Source organism: Falco peregrinus, chromosome 11 (genome assembly GCF_023634155.1).
Source record: "Falco peregrinus isolate bFalPer1 chromosome 11, bFalPer1.pri, whole genome shotgun sequence".
Taxonomy (NCBI): Eukaryota; Metazoa; Chordata; class Aves; order Falconiformes; family Falconidae; genus Falco; species Falco peregrinus.
The window spans coordinates 14,183,237-14,207,680 of NC_073731.1; the positions used below are offsets into that span (position 1 = coordinate 14,183,237).

Below are 24,444 nucleotides of genomic sequence, written 5' to 3' on the forward strand. Positions count from 1 at the left end.
AGCTGCAGCCCACCTGAACCAGAGGAGTGACCTCATGTTATTCCTTTGCCTTTTCTTCCATTGGTACATCATTACGTAAAGTGACTGTTGGTTCTCTCTGTCTTGTTAGTAGTTATTAAGGTGATTAAGATGAACTGAACTGAAGGATATTTGCTTTTCACCTTTGGGCAGAAACCTGCTTTTTGTTTGTTTGGGGTGGTTTTGTCTTTTTACCTTAATTTGCTGTGGGCGATGGAATTAGGCTTGTCAGTGTTACTTTCTTGCCCTAGTGCTTTATACTCTGCAGGGAGCTGAGACGCCTGGCACCAAATGAAGGGGAGCGTAGGGATTTCCAGGGACTTTTTTTCAGCCATTGGCGTCAGCTAGAGCACTGTGTGCGTTCCCATGACACGTGATACCATTACTGCTGTGAGCCTCCAAGGGCGATGGTTTTCCTCACAGAAACTAAGCGTACTCTCTCTGTCCCTGGGTACTGTGAACTAGTACACACCTAGCCGAAACAGTTCAAGTATACAAAATTCCCAGGTGTTGTGGGATCTGTGTCCTCTGCAGTTCCCATTGCTCAGTGCCTCATTCTTTAGAAGAAATAAATGGCTGCAGATTAGACGGAGATGGAAAAAGGGATAGTTTCTAATTCTCCAAATATGTTAAGTTTAGCTTTTCCCTTTAATTCGCAGCCTTATTCCTTGTAACTTCCATGTTCTGGGGTATCCCAGCAGAGCATGTTACCTTAAGGCAAAGTGTAAGTCTGCTCATTTGACTTGTTTGCCATTATGGTTTCTTCTAGAGCTGTGTTGGGACATGCCAAGGAGAGATACCTAATGGTAACACTTGGTCATTTGGCACCTCCCTCCAAGTTCCTGTGAACTGATCTGGATTCTGAAGCCCTGAGAGCATGGTGCTGCTCCCTGAAATGTGAACAGCCATGTTTGGGCTTCCAGCTAATGTATACAGAGCTCCCTAATAACCTACTTTGGCTTAAGTATCTTGAACATGAGAAGAACAAGAGGTTGTTTTGCTAAGTTTGCTGTGTATTATGTTACAACTGTTGCTAAAACAAAATGCAAAGGGTTCGCGAGTGAATCCTTTTAAAATAACATTGTTTACTTTAAGCGTGTGATACGGTTTTGATCTGCGTAGATGTTTTAAGTTGTCAGGGCTTGATAGCTTGCCTGAGCTTTGGTACTGAAGGGATTTTTTCTTTTCTCTTCGTAAGGCAGCTCTCATATCATTCCCTTTAAAATATTAACCCAGCAAATCCCTGAGGAACAGCCTGTATGTTCATCTTAAATCCTCCTGGCTGTACACAGTACATCTGAATAGCTGTACTTATTTCTGAAGTACAATAAATGTATTCCTTTGTACAGCACAGGTCTCAGGAGTCAATTGCAGAATTAGCAGCTTGAAGAAGGGAAGTAATATGTGTGAGTCTATTTAGACAAAGATATATGATATATGCTTAGAAATGAACCAGGACAGAGAATGTGAATGTGCCTCAGAGGGTGAGCAATAAAGCTGCGTTATAATTCAGATCTGCCTGTAGCTTTTGAAATGTTTCTCTTCTCCCTAAAAGTTTTTGGCCAGAACTTTCAAGCAAGGGTCTCAGTGGTCGTGCCTTTAGCAATGAATCTGAAGAGAGCCACAGCCCGGGACTGTCGGGGTTGGGGGGGGATGGTGAGCATCCCTGCTGCTCTGGCCCATGTTGGGTCGCTCCCTCCCAGGCAGTGCTGTGACACCTGGGTGACAAGATGGTGTTGGGCTGTGGTTTGTTACCAGGAGGTTGCATGGTTGAGGCAGAAGAGAGGCTTTTTTGGGGCAGAAAAGAGTTTATTTGTATGAATGCAAGGTGTGCTGTGCCTCAGAGTCAGTGGATGGGACCTGGCTTGTTTTATTTCAAAGTATCGATGTAGCCAAAGGACCCCCCTCGCTGCAGCAGTAAGGACACTTGCTTTAAGTGTACAAGTCTGAAAACATCAGCTTTGCCATTTTTACTACAGGGTTGAGTTGTGCCTGTGCTTCCTGCCATCTGTTTATTACTTGCTTGTATGGTAATTCATGCCTCTCCAACTTTATTGTGAAATAGCGTCACATTATCTATTTTCTAGCCTGGCTGCAGAACCCAACTGTTTGAGTGAACACCTGGGAGCAGCTGGGGAACTATGATTAAATTTTTATTTCTTTTGAGCATACGGAAAGTGAAAGACTGATTTGTCTATTTAAACTTGAAAGTAGGAGAATGACTACTGGTTATTGTTAAGAAAAGTTAGAAAGCAGGTGGGAGAAAAGAACTGAAGACCATGAGCTCTGTCTTCCCCTGCACACACACACACACCCTTTTTTTTTTTTTTCTTCTTTACATGCTCTCAGGATGCACCAGAAGAACAGCTCCTGCATTCGTCCATCATATACACCATTGGATATGCTCTTTCCTTCTCTGCCCTTGTAATAGCAACTGCCATTCTGCTTGGATTCAGGTAACTGGTGAAGCTCTGAACAGAGTGGAGAAAAGGTGTTATGCTTTTCTATATGATAGTATTGGACTTTGACAGAAACATTTGATTATTTTTTCCCTTCTTTCATCACCTTAATATTTCTCTACCTTATGTCACTTGTGTGTTCCTTTCTACAATCATTTGTTCTCAAAATGCAAGTAAAATTCCTAAATTTTTGCAGTGTTACCTGTATGAATGTGTGGAACAGATGCTTTTTATTAGTTGCAGTATTTTGTTGTGGTATTTTTTATTTCAATGAAATTTCCACTGGAAGAGATGGAAAAAGAGAGATTCCAGTTTTCCCTCGTGGTGTCACCTTGCAGATGAGGCACTAGCCTGGGGTGTGAGATGACATTTAGGACAGAAGTTTTCATCTTGCCTTGCTTGGAATTACATAGAGCATAAAGCTTAATCTGGTCTATTTCCCAACAGGGTGTATTTCAGAGCAGAAATGGGGTTTTGACACAATTTCTCTTCTTGGAGAAATTTCAGAAATTTTCATTTTTCTTTTGCAATATGGAAGAGAACCTGATTTTGAAACTTTAAAGGTGACTGTAAATACATTACTGTCACCTGGTCAGGTTGGCGTATTGGGTTCATCCAGGTATGCACCAAAAAATGGCATGGAGTGCATTGAAATTAAGAGACTACTGGTTGCACATGCCAATGTTACACTGTGTAGGTTTCAGGGAAAAAACCCAAAACAAAACACCAAAACAAAACAAGAGGAAAAAATAAAAGAACACAAACAAACAGTTTTGCACTCCCAACAGAGAGATCTTGGGTTTGTGTTTTGGTTTTGTTTTGTTTTGTTTCTCTTTTTTCCCCCCTCTGTAAATGCAAGAGGTGTTTTGATTCCAGCCAGTTTTTCCTGCAGCAGGAGACATGATCCTGCTCTGTTGGGAGAAGGAAGCTCTGCCATGAAGTCCTGATCCCTGCTGCTGTATCTAGCTAGGTCCCATCATCCCTATTACATGCCGATGAGGCTGCCTCCTAAAAAGTATAATTCTCCATTTTCTGGTACTGTTATTTGAAATCAGGTCGGGAACTTTCAGTGCTCTGATCCTTAAGAAACTTTCTTTCCTGGCTAAATAATTATCATTGCTGGTTATCATTTGCTCTGGTGCCAACATTCTGCAAGTGTGGCACTGCAAGGGAGTCCCTCTCCTTTCCTCCCTCCTAAGTGTTTATACCCCTTTTGTATTTAAAAAGATCAGTCGTGCCTTTTAGCTTCTAATTTCCAAAACTGAAATGACACAAGACTTCTAATGTTGTCCCACACCTTTTAGCATTAGCATCCCTCCTCCTTCCAGTGGAGAAGCATAGGCTAGCAGTCTCAAAGATGATTTACAATGACTACAGAAATGGCGAGGCATGCTCACCGTCTGTGAATGCCACGTGGTAATTATGAGTTATACATGTTGTACCTGTGCAACTTTAGTACTCATCTGACAAAACCCCAGGTAGCCTTGAAGTCCCCAGATGTCTGCCAGGATAAGTGCTTTCTCCTTGTTTCACCCATCAGTGATGCTTTTTGAATGATCTTAACAGCCCAAAGGTCACAGAGCACAACCATATACTTTTGAAGGAACAAAGGAAGGATGCATGTATTTTTTGGCAGGGAACAAAGAGTAAGTTTGTCAGGAAGACCCAAGAGAGGGAATTCTGATGTCCTGACTTGTGGAGAGATGCTTTAGCATCTTTTCCTTTAACTGTGAAGCAGGGACTTGAGAAGTGTACGTGAGTGTGTGCTGCTGATTTTGAAAATGAGGTTTCAGAGCTGTCAAAGGGACTGAGAGCCTTGTTAAAGCTATGCCATCAATCCATTTTGTGCTTTCCTGTCTAAATTGTCTATCTGGACACAACCTAGTCCTGGATCTCAGGAAATACATGAGACCTACCCGTACGTGGATTGCAGTTGCTGGATCCTGACTGGATGCTCCACTTGTGGCCTCTGTCCCAGTAGCTGTGCGACCTCAGCAAATCAGGATCAAAATCTAATTCAGTGGCACCAAAATGCTAACGTCTTCCATTTTTGTAATAGGAAAGCCTTTTTAAGTTTTTAAACTACATAATAACCTTTGTATTTGTTTTTAATGATGATACAACAGAGGAAACAATATATCTCTAGTATCCAATTTTGCATCCTCTAAAAAAAATAGAGGGAAAGTTTGTAATTTCAGTGATGGAAGCTGAATTAGGCCCATAACTTCATGACTGAAACAATTTGAATAACTTGCATCGCCTGTAGCAGAAATACTCAGTAGCTACTAGCAACCTATTTTCTTCAATTGGCCAATTTACATAATTTTTTCAATCAGATCTAAATGTGTAGCAGTTCTGAAGGGTAGCAAGAAATAAATTTTGAGTTAAAGGAAAATTAATATTAATCTTAGGTAAATTTTGACATAAGCGGTGACTTAATGCAAAAAATTCTATTTGACCGGTGAAGAAAATTCTCCTTCCTTTTCAGTGCAAAACCGGTAACTTTCAGACCAAGTCTATTTTTCTATCCAAACTTATAGAGCAGTAAAAATAGACACGTCAACCATAAGCTCACTGAAACTCTTGCTAGAACAATTTCTGCTTATCATATATTACCTATATCTTTTTAGCATCAAAAAGGAATCATACCCAGTGTAAATTCCTTTGAAGCAAAGTGTGTACCCTTGGAGTGCTGGAAGAAAAGCGTTTGTGGGTAAGGCTGGTAAAATATTGGCAGCACTCTGCAGTTGGATGCCATTTCCATGACTTCAGTTTCTTTTGCAATCCCTTAACATGCTCTTTTTTGACAAGTAGCAATTGTACTGTCTTTGCAGTTGGCTGCTGAAATTTAAGAGGATTTTTTTCTTTGGATTTTTTGGGGGGTTTTGTTTTTTTGGTTTTTTTTGTTTGTTTTGTTTTAAATTCTGAATGCAGAGGTGAAAATTCTGGTCCTTTTAATTCTACAGAAAGTATTTATAATTCGCCCAGGAGGCAATCTGAATACAGATTTTTCTCTTGTCAAAGCAGTAATTTACAGGTGGATGTTTTTTTATTGTGGGTTTGAGCACAGACAGAAGCTGTACTGCCTACCAGTTCCTGGGCCTTGCCAAGGTAAACCTGTGCACTGACACTGGGGTCAGTTCAAGGAGATTAGATTCAACATTACACAAAACTTGACCTTTTTTAGTCCTTTCAGATATGTCTTCTGAAAATTACTATTTTTACACTTTTTTCAACTTTTAAAATATTTTTTCCTTACACACTGATCTCCTTTCTTCCCCCAAACATTCACACTTAGGGCTGACATTTTGAATGTCTCTTCTTTGATAGCGACTTCTTCCCAGAGGTGGTTTGATATCCCTACAGTCATTCTCAAATTATAGGGTACCTCCTGATTTCTCACAGGGCTCATTGTTCCCTCCCTCGGTCCTATGTGTAATGTTGCAGCTTTTACTTAGTTAGCGGATTGTAACTGGTTCTTCCTTTTCACAGACATCTGCATTGCACGAGGAATTATATTCACTTGAACCTCTTCACCTCTTTTATCCTCCGGGCTATATCTGTCTTCATTAAAGACTCAGTGGTGAAGTGGATGTACAGCACAGCCACACAAGAGCACCAGTGGGAAGGACTTATCTCCTTCCAGGTAGGGGCAGATGCCGTGGTGGTTCTCAGGATATTGGAGTCATCACTGTTGTGTGTCTGTGTGACAGCAGGTGATTTAATTTTGTACAATGGGGGCTGTACAAAATGCTGTTCTTCAGTCCACGGAGTTTCTCTGAAACTTGCAGCACAATGTATACAGCTGTGGTTGTGCCACCTGGGGCTTGGTACAGGCAAGTAGTTGATGCTGTGGCATGTTTCTCTGCCTATGGGAAGTTTGCCCTTACTAGACAGAGGAAACATGAAAAGGTGGATTTTTGATGTATATACAAATGCCCCTGTCTTCTTTCCGTGTGGTAGGTTCATTTCTTTCTAGCAGTGACAGAAGAGCATTCATTTCCCTAAGCCAGCACCTCTTGTGATAGGACTGCCCATCTTGTATAACGACCAAATTATTTGGTCATTCTTAGAGATTTTTATAATCTGTTGATGATGGAAAAAGGGAAGCACCTGATTAAAATGCAAATTTGAAAGCATTTAGAAAAGCTTTGGAGGAACAGGCTAATTAAATACTTCTGATCGAAGGGAGAGGATATACAACTCTTTTTGTGAATATGATGAAAGCATGCATTTCCCTCTTCAGATTCGGAATACAAAATGTAATTGAATTGTCAAAGAAAGAGATTTTCATTATCTGTATAGCTTTTGTGAGCCTAGAACATGGCTACAGCATTTGCTGCTGCAATGCAGGGTCAGGGTCGTAAAGGGACGTCTTCTGACGCATACTTAGTACCATCCTTTTCTGATACTCCGCCTAAGGCTGAAGACCTAATATCGCACAGTGAATCTCATACAGTGGTTGATTCCTTTTCATCTCCAATGTATAAATTGGCAGAAAATAACGTTGTAATATGTATCTTAAATGGTTGGGAAATGTTCGCGTTGGATTGGTAGTCATTCCCTCCTTCCAAAAAATCTTAGGCTTTATGCTTTCACACATGGTTAATCCAATAGTGGTTTCATCAGATCCGATGGGTATATTAATTAGGTAATCAGGTTTCATATTTATCTAAAGCCCTGCTGACCAGCTCTCTGTAATTTACCAGCCAAGAGATATTTTGCACTAAATGTGAGGCACTGGGCAATATTGCTGTTCTATCAAAAATCTTTTGATTTGGAAAATAGTCAACATTATGGCATACGCTGTTTGTGCCTTAATAGAGAAATTATCAGCTGCAGAATAGAGTATCTGGAGAAGCAAAAAGATGCGCCGACTGTAGCTGATACAGTGCCTTTCACTTGCTCTTCTTTTCATCTTTGTGTTGTGCTTTTCAAATTATAGTCCATTGCTTATTGAGAGAAGATGCAGAACATGTAACTTTAATTATTTTTTTTTAAAAGGATGGATGTTGATGAAAGCAGCTATCTACTGTGTATAGCTCCTATTACTGGCTTCTGGTCCCTTCAGTAGTCAAATGTGATTAACTTAGCAAGTGTTGTTTTGAGGAGCAAGAGTAGGATAGGGAACCCGTCTTTTGGGTTAGTATCCTTTTATTCTCAGCCCCTTTGAGCTATGCTTTCTTCCGTCACAGGAATCGCTCAGCTGCCGCTTGGTCTTTGTGATGATGCAGTATTGTGTGGCTGCAAACTACTACTGGTTACTGGTGGAAGGCATGTACCTGTACACGCTGCTGGTACTTTCAGTCTTTTCTGAGCAGAGGATTTTTCGGCTGTATCTCTGCATTGGCTGGGGTAAGTTGATCTTTCCATGTGTCTGCCTGCTCCAGCAGATGGTATAATAGGAAAATACTGTGTGTCTATCATAGTGCTGCCCAGTTCAAATCCTACATTTTCCATTCCCTTTTTGTTCCCAATCCCTTACCTGGTTTGAGCTGGAGGGTGCTGGACCAGCACAGCTCCTGGATGCTCGCAGTGTAGGGGCTGTGGGTTCATAAGGCAGGGGCTGTGCAGAAACTCCCCAAACCAGTGACAGGCCATGGTCCTTTTCCTGCAAGACATCAGCTTCCCAATACAGAACTCATGTGGGTGATTCCAGGTGAGCGTGGACTTTCCTGGACTGCCCTGCTTCACCTCCTGAAAGTTCCCCATTGCATTCAAAGATGTGTTAGCTACTTGTGGTGCAAAATAACAATGATACCTTGTATTTGGGTGTAGCAGCAGAGATGTGGTGACAGTATGAGCCAGGGGGTTGCCAAGGGGCTGGTGAAGAAGGGGCTGCTAGCACAGAGTTGTCAGGTTGGTTGTTTGGGCAGAGCAGCTCAAGTGGTGACTGTCGGACAAAAGAGTGGTCAGGGTGCGTGTGCCATGGGCATGTGTATGCTTGAGATCGAGTGTGGTGCCTTGAAATCAGTTGTTTGAGCCAGAGTTGCCTTCTGTAAAAATGCTAAAGCTTTGATTCTTTCACTGTCCAGTTAGCCTGAAAATATATTACTGTTCAAGATTAATTCTATTTTTTGAATGATCTCTTTTGTGCTTTTATTGCATTCTCTCCCTTCCTCCTCTTCCCCCTTCCCTTTTGGTGGAAATCAGGTGATTTTTGGAAAGCTGAAAGTAAATCCAAGTAGATACAGCAGCGCTTTCATAAATATCAGTTTGAACATTTAAATTGCTTTGACTGTCCTTCTCTCTCCATGGGTTTGCCAGCTGTGAATATTCTAGCAAATCAGTTCACTGGTAAAATGCACATAAATGGCTTACTGTGAATTATCCAATTCTACTGAAAGTGATGTATGAGGAGCAAAGGCTTTCCAGTATATTGATGGGAATAAATAAGTGCAAGTAATAGCAGTTTCTTGCTGGAGAGTTTTAGTTAAAAAGCTCTATAACTTCCATTATTGTTTTATATAGGACATGCAGCAGAAGCAACAACATCTGGTATAACATTTCAACTATATATGTTTTAATCATGTTTTATAAATAGCCATACCCTCAATTAAAAAAAAGGGGGGGGGGGGGTGCTATCCTGAAGCACTGACTGAAAGGAACTGGAAAAGCAATTAGAGTGAAAGTATATCTAGCCAAATACTGAGGGTATTGTGGTGTTTTATAAATAAAGGATAGTAGCTGGTTTTGATCTGAATCACTTCTAGTTAGTCTCTTGCAAAAGCAGAAGGCAGAAACAGAAGATACTATTTTGGTTTTGTTCTTCCTTTACAATGGCAGTTTTGCTACTGTATATTGAATTTCTGGATGAGTTTGTGGAAATGAGTGGCAATGCCAGAACTTGGCACTGGTTAGAAAAGCTCTGCCCCTGCCATTCAGTCCTCATCTGTAGTTTCTTGCTATTCCAGACATGGCTGCATGTGCAAACCTTGCCAATGATTCTCCATCTTCAAACGCAGACACGTCTGCTATTTCAGTGCTCCCAGATTAGTTATACGAGATCAGTTTCATCTCTAACAAGTGGAAAGTTACGAAGATTATTTTTTTCCAGTCCTCCTTGTTTCTTCACTGGCAATTCCATGTTTTGGGTGTTCAGGTCCCTCACCAGGTGCCTTTCTGCTGTACGCAAGGAGATTTAATTTTTTTTGAGCAGCACGATGGCCTCAGCATAATGCCAAGGCTTCAGAGAGACAAGGCGGTTCCTGTTTGAGCTGAGAGGGTCCTGTTCTTTGAAATCTTTTATCAACTGTAAAAATAAAGCTGGATCAAAAAATAAATATCTTATTGATTTTCAGAGCTGATTTACTACCCTAACCCTTTGTTCTGTTAATGAATTGTCATTGGAACTAGATGATCTTTAAGGTCCCTCCCAACCGAAACCATTCTGTGATTCTTACAGGACAATTTTTAACTTGTTCATTACTCATCATTTGATAAAAATATTTATGTTTTAGATTTTTCAATATGTATTGTTCACTAACTTAGCAGGTGTTAGTCATTTCATGTTGTTATTTCTTCTAATTAACTGAAATTTGTGATCACTCACAGACCATATGGTATTGCTTTTGCTGTCTGAGTAGCTTCTGCAATCCCCCATGTGATCACATATGTTTGCACTTGTACTTCTCTCAGATGTACATACGAATAAAGCTGTGTATTCGCCTCAAATGTTTTTGTCCACCTGAGTGTTTGCATATACTCTTGGTTGTTATGTTTGCCCTGTTGTACCTCTTTCGAGGAACAAAAGGTCTCAGAACAACTAACTATAGGGCAAATTTAATTCCTCAGGTAATCCCAAGCAAAACTGTAATGTAATGGCCAGCTTTCAAATAGGTAGGACTGTTCCAATAGCTATTTCTCTCAAGCTTTTAAACTGCTGCATTTTCTTATAACAGGGGGGAAAGTCCATGTAATTGTGTAAATACAAAAAAAGTACTTCTCCTATTTTATGTCTATCGTAATTGTTTCTTTTCAAGTCAAAACATGGAAAGGGTAAACCTGCTTTTCCAACAGAAATATGTAAAAGATACCATAGTCAGTCTGTGTTTTCCTAGGAACAGTTAGCATACAGTGAGGAGTGTAAAGACAAATGAGTAAATATTCCCCAAATATGTTTTTGCTATATGATAATTTCAGGTCAATTCTTGATGTTACTAGACAGTAGTTGATTTAGTATCAGTTCAAATGAGTAATTATTCTTTGCTGTTTAAGTGTTGTATAAGGGAAAAAATCTGTTTATCTTGTGTTACTGTACTTTGCAAAAACTGGAAAAGTTACAAAATCCTGATAGACCTAAGGAAGCTAATGTAGTTTCACAAACTGGGAGTCATTTTGGGAGTCACTGGGAGTTGTATACAACATCATGTATATTGATAGGATTCTATAAACCTTCCTGGTTTCTTGTGAGGTAACTGTATTCCTGTAATGGCCACTTGCTTGCTGAGATTTCACATCACACTAAGCTTTGAGATGGCAGCGCTGAATTTTTCTTGTTTCATTTAATGTGGAAAATGTTGTGCTTATGCCTTCTTTTCCTTTGTAAAAGCAGACTTTCATACATTTACGTCAACCCCAAGTGCCAGTTATCTTACTGCAAAAACAATGGTTTGTGCTATTTTCAAAGCTGATGAAAGAAAAAAAGGCAGAAACACTAACAGCTTCAACAAACAAAATTCTTAAGCTGATGGCAGAGCAGATAGATGAGTTGTTCCCTTCAGTCTGGAGGTCAGCACAACAGCAGCTAAACAGGATGTTGGTTTAAATAGTCATTATCACTTGCAGAAAAAAAGGAAAAAAAATATCTGTTGCTATACATTGCTGGTACCTGGTGCGTCCTTCCTCTGGCGTAAGAGAAATCCTTGCCTACAGTCTCACCTTCTAGAGAGAGCAAAACACTTGCAGAAGAAGGAAGGAAAGCAAGCCACGTAACTATGGAGATCAAGATGATTACTTTGGGGGTTTGATTTGTTTCTCAGGTTGTGCAGCCTCTTAATCAGGGTGTCCAGGACACCTTTGACATTGACTTGAAGCAGATGTGTCAGTGCTGTACAAAGTAGTCTCTGGAGAAGAGCAGTTTATACTGTAACACTGCTGTACCAGCAGCTTTTAGTGAAAAAATGATCTGCTCACATTCAGGAGCAGGGAGGAGGGAGGAATGGGGAAACAACAGCAACATCCCACAGTGACTGTTTGCGACGTCCAGGCAGGAGGAATGGCAGGAGACAACTTTCAGCACTAAAGGCTAAGAAGAAAATGTTAATAAAAAAGCTAAACATTCTCTGAGCTTCTGTGGCAATTTTACACCCAGCTGCATTTGCAGCAGGGAAACTGCCATAAAAAATAAATAATCCCCTTCCTTCCAAACATTGGCAATCCAGACTTGCTCTAAGGAAGAACACTTTGAGGGAATGGAGCTATTAAAGGCAGGAAGCCTGGATAGGGTGTCAAAATCTACATCCTGATTGCAAGGAAGATCTGACTGGAACAGAGCCAGTAAGAAACCTTCCTTCTGAAGCCCAGTGTGAACTCAGTGTGGCAACAGGGTGCATTCATTGCACTGACCACTTCTTTTTTGTTTTCAAATAAAAATTGTGTTTCAGACAAGGATGTGAAAATAGGTTTTGTGTCCAGGCTGCTTTTGGTAGGAAATGCATGTCAGGAGTGTCTCCTAATTCTCTTCACTCTTCGTCATGTGGATTAAACTCTTTCATGCTTTTTCTTCCTCAGGAAAGGAAAACATTTCATCTTTTCTTCTCACATCTTCAATGCTTTTACTCTTTCTATATCTAGACATATTTATTTATCACTTCTTTCAGTTCCTTATCACATATGTTCATACATCAAGCAGTTGATCAAGTCGGACCGTTCTGGATGGTGTCAGACAGCAAGAGGCGACTGGAGTTCTGACAGCAGCAGCATCTTTCTGGTTTGATGGCCTGATTGTCTTGGAGGTCGAACTTCTCACCACGTGGAAATCAGTGATGTCGGGTTACATCTGAAATACGGGCTTATACACAAACTCATCAGTCCTAAAATGCTGTATTTGGAATATGTCCTTATCTAAGGGTCTCTGCCGGATGGCAGTGCTGTGGTCCTACAGAGAAAAAATTACTTCAGGAAGAATCTCTAATCAGTACGTGAGGACGAATGGAGCCTCTCTTGCTCCTCATACATCTTTCTTCCTTGAAATTGCTGTTACGTAAAATGTGGTACAATGCAAAGCTAGAAATACGGTGTCTGTAAGAATGGGAACTTGCGTGCACATCAAGGGAAGGGAAAGATCGCATGGAATAGCGCCACCTGGTGACACCTTTCATGGTAACTGCTACTTGGTGGGCTCCAGAACGAGCCCGAGTTTTTCTGCTCCGTTACCAAAATATCTCAGACCCATTAAATGCGGAGACTGATTTCTACACGCTGTTATCAGAACATGGTAACTTCCATTAGCAGCTCCACAAATTGCTTTCCTCTCTGCTCCTTAGGGACAGTGGAGCGTTGTGACAATGTCAACCAAATGGTGGTTCCTGTGCAGAATTTCTCACAGCTTTCTTCTCTGACGTATCCCATCCCATTATCCTTCTGGATAATGCCTGGTTTTCCAACTTCTTTTTTCTTGGTATGAAGACACCTGGTCAGGTGTAGAATATATAAGCTAGAGTGAAAATAAGTAGGACATGCTGCTTATTTATGCCGTGGGGTGTTAAGATGTTGATTTGGCAGTTCCATTACTTTCTCATCGTCTAATATATATATTATTATTGCAGCCTATAAATTCAGGTGCCCTGTCCTCTGTCATTTGAAGTTGAACTTTATTAGCTGAGCTGTCAGCATGCGTATTTCCTAATACACTTGACAGATTTCATAATCACTATGTAGTGTTCAAAGATTTTTGGTCAGTTGTCAGCCTGCAAGAATTAACATGGCAGACTATTACGAGCAGGCTGTTGCAGTTTCTGCATCTTCAGCAGTAATACAGTACAGACAAAAGTGTAGATGTTACCTTTTCCAGAATTCAGAGACCTTTCTGTGGTCAGTTAATTTGGGAAATGATCAACTTTGGAGCTTTCTGTATGACAAAAGGCAAAACTAGAAAGAGTTCAGCCTGTATCTTAAATAAGCGCATCCTATAAGTGGGTGCAGTTTTTTTCTCAGATAGCTGATATTCTTTCAATAGCAGCAGCAAGTGAAAGAGGTGTAGGACTGAAACTCAAATGCACCAAAAGAGCTGCGTGTTGGGAGCCCAGGACTGGATTACAGTGCTGATTCTATTAATGAATGGTAGTCACCTATAGTTTATTCAAGGAGCTGTATACAGTTCATTTCCACTGCCTGCTCAAGCCAGCCGTATTTTTCTTGACGGAGTGAAGTAACCAGAATAATACGTGTATTTGTGTCAGTTAATGCAGGTTGATTAGGTATCAAGATTGTAAATTAATCTGTGGAGAGCCTCAGTGATCTTTGCAAACTACAGCTACTGCAGAGATGTGTCTTTTGCTGTTGTGAATGACTTCTGCAGACTCGAGGTGGGTTAGGGAATTTTCCTGGGGCAGTCTGCTCTTTAGATCTTGACTAGGGCTTTGGAAAACTGGATGCATTCTCATTTGCTGAGACTGTGTCCCAGACAGTTTTCAGAGCCACCCATTTCTCAGGGCAAGGCTTTGTCAGTTTGGTAGATGTCAGATGCTATCCACGTAGAATATGCGATGATGTTCAAAGCTGACGTGTATGTGTTGCACTGTTAAATCTTTGTATGCCATATTAAAATGTGTATTGCTAGCATGGAAAATAACGTGACTGAGTGTTGCAACACTAAGGCACCAGGGGCCTGTGTTACAAGTGGGAGTGGGCAGAAGGTATTGAACAAGTCACCTTGTACATGTTACCTATCAATTTGTAAAATATTTGCATAGCAGGATGCTGGTGCAGTTCAATAATACTGGCCTCTTTCTATCCAGGCTCTTTTGAAATATAATATTAATAACTGATTCACATTTCAAATGTCAGGTAATGTGATTAAATATGGGAATATTTCTGATATATCCAGAAGATGGAGATATCTGAAAATCATCATTGTAATCACTTGATACATCAGTTCCCTCCACTGACATGCACCCTTTGTGCTCTCAGTGTTCATGTCTTATCCTGTAAATTTCATATTAAGAAGTCTTAATTCTCAGAAAAGTCGAGAGAGGAATGATTCAAACTATATTTCGTTTCTATGAATCAAAGGCTCGTTTGCATTTGGAGGGGATTTGCAATGAGCCTGTTCTTAATCCGTTATGCTGCTATCAAAGCAGCATGGAGCTCTCGGTAACTTTGCTCCCAAAATATTGTGTACTTTACATATCAGGTACATCCATAGAACATGTTCAACTACTTGCCCCAATAATCTTTACTCAATTCATTATCTTTGCTGTTATTCTGACTGTTGGGTTTTTCTTCTTGCTGCTCTCTGTTATCTTTTTTTTTTTTTAACTAATTAAGGAGAATAATTGGTCTTTTGGGTCTGTAGTATTTAGCTGTTCTGACAGGAGAAGAATACGGTACAATAAGAGAGAAGGTTTTTGCTGATAATATCCACTATAGATAGTGCTTAGACTGGAAGACATCACAGATTCCCTGTGGCTTCTGCTGGCAGGAGCTGCATGTGTGCCCTGTGCAGTGCTTACTGCTGCACGCTGATGTTCTTATGGTCCCTTTCCATACTGGTTCTTAAAAATGCAATAACAAAGCACATTAAATGTTGCCTTTCCTATACAATGTCCATACAGCATCGGGCGCTGTCCAAGGACGTACATATATATGAGTTAGAACATCTTGATCCATCCTTAGGCAGAAATTCCTCATCCTGCTCGCTGAGTCTCAAACCTGCTCTCCTTCACGGTGGGATTTTTTGGCATTCCCTGTGCTAAGTATTGCTTGGTAGATGCACTTTAAAATTATTTTGCAAGACCTAAGCATTTCATAAATGAAAGCAATTACTTTGAGAGCCTTTGACATTGTAAAGCAAGTAATACTGACAGTTTATGTGGCTTTTCTGTCTTCCCTTTACACCCCAGAAAAACTGACCAGCTGTAGCACATGCACTGTCAGGTAAGCATAGGAGCAAGCCTGTTCTCAAGACCAGATGTATCTGCTGTCATTGCTGCAGCCACTCAGGTCCATGCAGCGCCACAGCGCAAACTTGGGACATCTCGGGGGGGTGGGGGGGGTGTGGGGCGGGTGCTGGGCACACTTGCTCTGTGTCGTGCGCCCACAGTCCCCTTGGCCATTGGGGGTACATGGGGCTCAGTGTGCCAACAGACAGCCTGAGCTTGGTGCTGCCCAACACAGTGTGGCTGACCCACAAGCAGAAATGTGGATGCAAATGTTCAGGTCAGAGCGCAGTGTGATCCTCTCTCGTGTGAATATAGAGGCTAGTAGAGTTTCCAGGAATTTCATTCCCTTGTCACCTCTGTAAAACTTTCTACAGAAAAGCTGGTATATACAGAGTATGGTGGTGATGGTCTGGTGTTCATTTTTCATGCTTGTTAGGAGCTAGATGGGGGCCCAGGCAAAATGAGTTAGATTTATGAGTTACTTGCAGGCTGGATTTCTCATCCCACCATTGACAGCCATCTGTGCTGGGTAGGAGCTGCAACCCTGTCACCAGACAATTATGTTGCTCATCATTATGTGGGGGGTTTATCCTCCTTTCTGCCTTTCCCTGTCTCTTAATGTCAGTGTCAACCTTGTCTCCTCTCTTCCCAGGTGTGCCAATGCTGTTTGTTATCCTCTGGGGAATTGTCAAGTACCTTTATGAAGATGAGGGGTTGGTTTAGTTCTGATTTTTCTAGCGATTTCGTTTGTGCTGTATGTGTGCGCCAGCAGGTCATTGTTTGCTTTGCGTTCGGTGTGGTTTGCTTTGGCAATGTGCTGAAACTTCACGTAATTGCTTCTGTTTTGTTTGAAGGTCTTGCATAACATTTCAGAAAGGAGCATATGTTTCTTTCTGATCAGAATTTTCTGCATGTCTGAATGAATCTATCATTTTGCAGGTCAAGGAAAGGTATGTTTTGTTTTTCTGTAGTTACAGTATCAACAGTAGAAGTCATCATACCCAACCAAGACCACTCCTGATACTATGCCTTTGGCAGTAGCCTTTACAGTTATGCTTCAGAGGAAGGCAAAAACCTCCCACAGGATTCTGCCTGCGATTTGTAGTGACTAGCTTATGCCTAGCAGCGGAGACGTGATTGCCTGTTCTTGTTTAAGTTTCCATTATTTAGATCTTCTTAAAACAAAGGCAAGTTCTCTGCCTGCTTACGTTAGTCTTGCTGGTCAACTGTACCACGCACAAGACTGGCAAAACTCAAAATACTTTTCATCCACTTTTACAATAGTGACTGTTCTGAAAAATTGCCTTTATATATGCTTAATGTACCAAATAGCGTTGTAGTTTGTTGTGGGGTTTTGTTTGTTTTTGTTCTTTTAAGCAAAAGGGAGCAAAGTGGCTTCCTCTTCTCAGTGACAGTGACTGCCTGGAAATTTGGGTAACTTTCTTTGTGATGAAATAAATAACTTTATTCTATTTCCTTTTTACTCTTAAGTGTACTATTTATGGGGTCTTCCTCTTACTTGGTTTCCAAACAACCCAGCCAGCACTTTTGTAGAGGGTCCTTTCCTCTTCCCCACCCAGACACAATCCTTGCTGGAGAGATGCTGCAATGTGAAAATTCAGTGTAGTCAGAGCCACCTCCAGATTTTTTTCCTGATGTTCATGAGTATTAAGAAATGTCTTTTTTTAAAGTGTCTTTCATAATACTGAACCAGTTCAGTCAAAGATGCCTTTTCTGGCTTAAGCAATGCTAGGATTTTCTGACTTTCCTTTTCAAGGTTGACTTGATAATATTCTGTAGCAAGATTGGGGCCATACTGATGTATTGCAAGTTTTGTTGAAATTATCAGACTAGGTATAGAGAACACGCAGCCTCTGAACAGGCGATGTTCCATGGGCATATCTTCCCATTGATGCAGAAAATGTATTCAAAGTGCTCATGCTGAGCCTCCTACATTATGCAGTGCTCAGAGCTGATTTATAGTTTCTATTAAGGAAAACTGTCACTCACTGCCTTCAGCGGACCTTAAAAAGGGGTAATTTTGCACCTTATTGAATTTTCTAAATCTTGTATAAATATTTGTAAAATACAGCCCATAAATAACCACGTGCAGCAGCTTCTCTGAAAGGCAAGATTTCTGTGCCTTGGGCGGGCATTTGCTGGAGCAGCCAGGGATATCTTTCATGCTGTTTGTCATAGCACTGTCACCATGGATGTGCAGTGGGCTGTAAATTTAATTTGTGACTTAACTACTTCCCTGACTATGAGGAATAATGGGAAGTAAATGTGGTCAGGACTGGAAATTTGTGGGAGTCCTGTGAACGCTACGTAGCTTTTTGGATAAAACACTGAAGCCTGCAAGACATACTTGCAGGCTGGCTCCTTTCCTTACACATGCAAGTGTGGCTTACAAAGGAGCTGCTGTTTTAAAAAGTGGGCTACTGAAAAAGACTTTGTCTGGATTAAAAATAAAATTAAAGGTAAGCTGTGCTTCTTAGTTATTAGACTGTGCCTAAAGAGCTGATACTTAGACATCTTTGTTTCTATCCGCAATTAATTATGGGAGCAAGATAGCAAGCCTACAGTCCTTTTAAAAAAAAAAAAAATGGAGTCATACAGCTGTACATCTTTAAGGTAAAAATTCAGTGTTTTCATTTTTAGAAAAAGAATACCAGATCGGTAAGCAAAGGCAGAAACTTCCCAGTACATTTGTTTCACTGGGCCAGTTCTCCGTTTGTGGCTCTGAGGCTGTTAGTTAGGCCAAGCATCTTCTGAGTGGTGCTGAGCAAACTGCAGGGACAGACCCTAAACACACTAGAGGGTGATGTATTTATCAGTGTGGCAATCCCAGAAAGCACAAATGGACAAGAAATCAGGCACAGATCTATCAATTTTATTTTCTGGACACTTTAATGGCTGTGACAATTTGAGCTGTAATGACATTTTTATTGCACATATTTGTATAAATTTAAAAGTAGTTAAACTGCTCTGTGCCACAGGAAGTAAATTAATACACACAGAAATGTAGCTGAGTTAATGTAAAGAATCATTTTTCAGCCTCCATCATTATCAGGAAATTCTAAAATTGCCTCTGCTTCCACTGCAGCTAGTCAGAAAATTAGAACTGCACTTCTAGCCATGCCTATTATCCTGCCGGTCTTGAGGAGTTCAAATAAAATTAATTGTAAAGGCTCCATGAAGCTGGCTGCCAGTCACACGTACCAATTAAGAAGTTCTTCTGTTACTCAGGTTCCAGCTCAGGTACACTGACTGCACACAGTACATACACTTTTTTCTCCAGTATCTAAAATACAATTGAACTGTAGGTTGCGGAGTTGCTGGTTGCAATAATATGCTTGTTATATGCATTAAACTGAAATTGCAAGGAAAAATGAAATCCTGAGACCTTCTTGGGCTTGCAGTATCTGCAAAGGAATATAGAATTGCCACCTCCAAGCTGTTCCACTTTCCTCTCTAGTATGTGAGGGCACGTGGGTGTGTTGTTGTAGCGTGGATCCCTACCACGTGCTGCACGGTTTGCTAGTTTCTCTCAAGTTGACTGTCCCATTACAAGGTTGGGGAGGGTTTGCTTTCTGCCAGCATCGCCCATGCTGAAGTTTCATAGACCTGTTAAGAAAACTTAAGGAAAATTGAGCATATATATGTTTGGGCGGATGAGATTTGGAGATGGAGAAACGTGTTTTGTGAAGGAACCTGTTTTCTGCAGTGCTGTTTCATAGTTTATGTTTCACAGCCTGTGTAGCTCAGAAACCTGCTTGCTTTACTGACTGTTGCTTTTGAGTAATGCTTAGCAATATGGCAGGAGGCTAACAAAAGTTATTTCATAGAAATATTAAGAATGCTGTCACTGCAGCGGCAAGTGAAGTGGCATGTAAACACTGCCCTAACACATGGGCACTGTGCACTCACACAGCCCATCACAGTCAGGGGTGGCTGGCTGGGGCCGGAGTGCGACCTAAAAGAACTAGATGTACAAGCGCCCGAGAGTAAAGTTCACTTCAAACCAGTGACCCCAAACCGTGGCTTTCAGGCATCATTTTTCATGTGATTTTTCTCGAATGTTGCTCAAGGACATAGGAATTTAAAAAGCTAAAATGAGACTTATGGGGAGAATTAAGTATTATATTGCCTGCAGCATGTTACTTGGCAAAGGACTAGCTGGCCAACAAAAGTTGGGAACTATTGCTCCCATATTTGATTTTACTTGCTTATAACCTTTAAAACTCCCTTTGGGCCTGAAACCTGTACATATATACTGAAGAAACTGGAGTTTGCTGCCTTAATTGCTATCTCCTGGTTGAAATTAGTAGGTCCTTTTTGAAAATAAGGACAAATAAAATAGATGACTGATCTAAATACTGATGCAAGGAAAGTGATGGTAGGTAATGGGATAAGGAACTAACAAACAGTTAAATAATAAGATAACCTGACAGTGAAGGCCGAAGAGTAATAAAAAATAATGCAGAAAGAGAAGGACAGGAATCATGAAGGCGAGGTATGACTCAAACAGATTCCCCCCCTTCTCCTTTCAGCCACATGACAAATTTGACCTTGGTTTTAATGGAGAAAATATTCATAATTAAGTGATGATAATTCATAGCAATATGCGGGGGAGAGCTGGCCATTAGTGAGCAAGAAAAGCCAGCGAGTAGTATCCAGTTGGATTAATAGCTGCAATAGTACAAAGCATTCAGTGTTTCTAAGAAGCAACTGCATCTGTTTCTATGTCAGCATGATATGCTTTCCTGGTATCTAGTCCTCAGTAGTGTTTTCCATTTGCATTGTTGTGACAGAATGAAAAACAGGAGATTTTAGTAGTGGACTGAGAGTTTTTCTTCTGTCTCCTTCTTTTTGCCATCTTCCTAGCTGCTGGACCAGAAACTATAACATGAATTACTGGTTGATCATCAGGCTGCCCATTCTCATTGCCATTGGGGTGAGTATGGCACGTGTGCAGCGAGCTGGCAGGTTTCCATGAGAACGGGACATGACGCAGTACAAAGACCAGATGTGGGCATGGCTGTTGTGCCATGTCCAAAGGAATAACCTTTGAAGGGATTGACATTTTCACTCAGAAATGTGATTTTTATGAAACCGAATGGGTTTCTGTCACTGGAATTCCCAACTAGTGTTTTGCTTGTTTAATTTGCCCACATGCTGTCATGTTGTAGTGGCAGCACACGATAACAAAACAGCATGCCACAGCAATCCAATTTAACACCCCTGTGTGCAGAAACGTAGTACAGGGAGGTAATATTCCAGGTACTGAGCTACAGAAGAGCATCAAATTGCGTGGCATTCATTGTGGAGAAATGCTACATTCTGCAGCCACACAATACCATGTCAGTCATGCCTCCAGATGAGTCAGAAAGACAACTCACACCTTTACTGTGTTCCCTCCCCAGAGACGTAGGTGACTTCCTCTGCTTTCGGTGAACTGCCTGTGTTTTCCAAGTTGGCTGGTGCATTCACAAAGGATGTATTTAGAGCACAGTTCCTTAGCAAGGAGTTGAGATCCATGGCAAATTCTGCAGCTGCACAGCAGCAGCATGCACAGGGACCTACACGTGCATACACAGCCCAGCTTTTTTGAAGACTTATGCACATGTGTTTCTTGATGATGATATAAATCCTTCTTTCATTTCTCCAGGTAAATTTCCTGATCTTTATCAGAGTTATATGCATCATCATCTCCAAACTACAGGCTAATTTGATGTGCAAAACTGACATAAAATGCAGGTATGTCGTATGATCTGAGACTTTTCATGCTCATCAAAATGGAAGTAGACAAGGAGGTACTTGAGTGGATTGACAAAGGTGGTTGAAGATCACAAACCTCGAGTAATGCCCAGGTGTGGTGTCGTGCATTATTATGACTACTTGGACAATCAGTCTCCAGAAAAGCAAAAGCCTCCTGGTTAAAGCCAGGGCAGGTGTACACCTGTGTTACAGATTAACAGAAGGGTTGATCTCTGAGTTCGTTACTTTACAGTTTTCCGTAATATTGGATGAATATTAATTAAGCAGATATTTTTTAAATACTTGCAGCATATGCAAGTACTGGATGTGAAGGTCCTTGAATGTGTCCAGAGTTGGACAAAAGGTGGAAGGGCTGGAAGGCACATCCTATGAGGAGCAGCTAAGAAGGAGGCTGAGGGGTGACCTCTTTGCCCTCCACAGTTTACTGGGGAGGGGAAGTGGAGAAAGAGGTCCTGATCTCTTCTCCCTGGAATCCAGTGATAAGATCAGAATAGGATAGGATCCAGTGACAGGATTCATGGGAATGGTTCAAAGCTGCACCAGGGTGGGTTCAGACTGGACATTAGGAAGCATTTCTTTACTAAGAGGGTGGACAAACATTGGAACAGGCTTCCTAGAGAGGCTGTCAATGCCCCAAGCCTGTCAGTGCTTAAGAGGCATTTGGACAATGCTCTTAATAACATGCTTTAAGTTTTGGCCGGCCCTGAGTCAGTCAGGCAGTTGGACTACACAATCATTGTAGGTCCCTTCCAACTGAAACAGTCTATTCTATTCTAGTCTAGTCTAATTTGAAAAAAATAATACGAGTAATAGAAATAAAAATTTTGCTTCAATGAAGATCAAGATAGGGTTCATTTAGAGTGCTGCTCCTTATTCTTCTTGCTAATTTTATCGAGACAAGCTTTCAATCTTGAATGCATAGGATGTTCCAAGAAAGATGTCAGGGTTATCAGAGAAATGTTCAATTTTTGTTTTGCAGGCTTCACCCTGTCTGTGTCTGTATTATTCCTGTTATTTAATCACCTTGCTAAGAATCATGGTCACATTCTTCATTTCTGCATCTTGGAGAATACTTTTGTATTGCAGTCTGAAAAATAAGTAGATCTAACAAGTTAGCTATTGAATTAACTAGTGTGGAGCTACATGCTGTGGTGGCTGGACTGCTACTGGCAGTTGACTTAGTCTGAAGTTGGATATTTCAATGCTGCAGCCTTCTAAGCTAGACACAGCATGTATTTTGATGCATTCTCGTCAGAGTATAGTGTTGCTTTCTATGTTGCCTACCTTTTTTACCTCACGTGAGATTTTTGGAAATCCTAATGCGTGTTTAGAGCTTCAAACAGAGAAAAGGACTCATTTTAATAACCTGTAGGCTTTGCTTTCATGCCTACTGTTTTTTTTAAAATATGTGACCTCTATTTGCCAGGGTAAAATTGTGATGGCTTGAAGCTATGTAAAAGCCTGACTGTAAATTTACCCTGTCAAGGGAGAAATCCCTTGCCCTCATGGCTTCTGCAAGCAACAGGAAGGTTTGATGCAGTTGAGCCATATCTGAGAGGTGCACGTTCATTCATTTCTTTGTGTTGTGTGTTAAAAAAATCTGCTGTGTAAACAGCAAAACTTTATCAGAAAAGGATTTGCCTAGCAACAGAGTCTTTTTCACTGATGAAGTCTATGGTCTTGGTGGTCCATCTGGAGTTGGTGGTTATAGCCATAAGCTTTGGGGAGATTTTTTCCCCAGAAGAGTTCAGTGCACTGATATGTTTCTGATGATAACAAGACCAGTAACCAGAGATTCCTGTATCAGAATTCCCACCCCCCTCTCTCAGCCTTATTTTCTGCTCAAGGACACTAGAAAAGATTTTGGAAGGAGGGAAGATAGAACTGCTACGTTGAAATATGTTATTTTAAACAAGGACTAGTCTAGGTGCCCTATAAAGTCACTAGCTTAGGTACGCTTGTGTACGGAAAGGAAAAAAGAGTGGTTTGCTCTCAGGCCAGCCTTCCCTTCACCTCTCTCCTGTTGCCCATTCATTTGACAAAGAGAGAGCTAACTGTTCAGTATGGCAGCAAATCCCTTTTCTCTACAGAAAGTCTGGAATTGTGGAGAAACTTCTCCCCTTGCTCAGGGAAAGGATTTTCTTTAGGGAGGTCTTAATTACCCAGGAAGCCTTTTCGTTGGCCTTTGCATGGCTTCCTGTTCAAGGCAGAGCTCTCCAAATGTCCCATCCAGAACAACCAGCATTCACTAAATAAGCTAGGGGACTGCTGTACACCTACACAACTCCGGTCTCTTTACCCAGGCGGTGTCTGCAGCATCAGCTTCAGGCAGGTGGTGGTGGAGCAGAGCCTTCATCACAAGACTTGCTGATAAGCTGCTCATTTAAACAAGCCTCCTATCCCCTAATGCAGTGGTCTGCCTACATCCACTAGAGGTCTGCATTTATGTTTACCTGTATGTATAACTTTTTTTATTTATTTAATTTCAATAGTTGCTTTGATTCACCATTCCTCGGTCCTTGTAGGCCAGTGGATGGGCTGACAGGAGCCTTGCATTTGTTGTGTAACAATACAGGATGGGCACTGGTGGGGGAGAAAGCAACTTTAGAGAAGACCCAGGGATGTTGAGGACCACATGTCGAACATGATTCAGTAGTGTGCCCTTAGGACAGCGTAGGCTGACTGCATACTGGGCTGCACTAGCAAGAGCATAACCAGAAGGTCAAGGGAAGTGACCGATCCCCTCTATTCAGCACTTGTGAGACTGCCTCTGGTGTCCAGGCTGAGGCACCCCAGTAGAAGGAAGACACTGTGTCCTGTCCCTCCAGCCCCATGGGACTTGCATCAGTTTTGCACCAAGCTAGTTCAGGGCCTGGACCAGGTGACATAGGTGGAGGTGCTGAAAACTAGGTTTATTCAGTCTGGAGAACTGAAGACTAAGCAAGGATTTAATTGCAGTCTTCAGCTACCCAACGGTGGTTATACCGAGAGTGGAGCTGGAGTCTTGTCAAAGGTGCACAGTCAAAGGGCACAAGTGGCAGAGTTCATAAGTTATAGCAAGAGAAATTCTCATTACTTGTCAG

At 41.3% G+C, this 24,444-nt stretch overlaps 1 protein-coding gene across 1 annotated transcript in view; it reads left to right on the plus strand.

Annotated features, from left to right (window-relative positions):
• The window catches only part of GLP1R (glucagon like peptide 1 receptor), an 89,816-nt gene that overhangs the window by 55,537 nt on the left and 9,835 nt on the right, over positions 1 to 24,444 (plus strand). The window contains exons 5-10 of the mRNA XM_055816526.1: positions 2,368 to 2,474; positions 5,970 to 6,123; positions 7,673 to 7,832; positions 16,233 to 16,293; positions 20,468 to 20,537; positions 21,252 to 21,340. Of these exons, the coding sequence (XP_055672501.1) occupies positions 2,368 to 2,474; positions 5,970 to 6,123; positions 7,673 to 7,832; positions 16,233 to 16,293; positions 20,468 to 20,537; positions 21,252 to 21,340 (641 nt within the window). The remainder of the gene's footprint in view (positions 1 to 2,367; positions 2,475 to 5,969; positions 6,124 to 7,672; positions 7,833 to 16,232; positions 16,294 to 20,467; positions 20,538 to 21,251; positions 21,341 to 24,444) is intronic.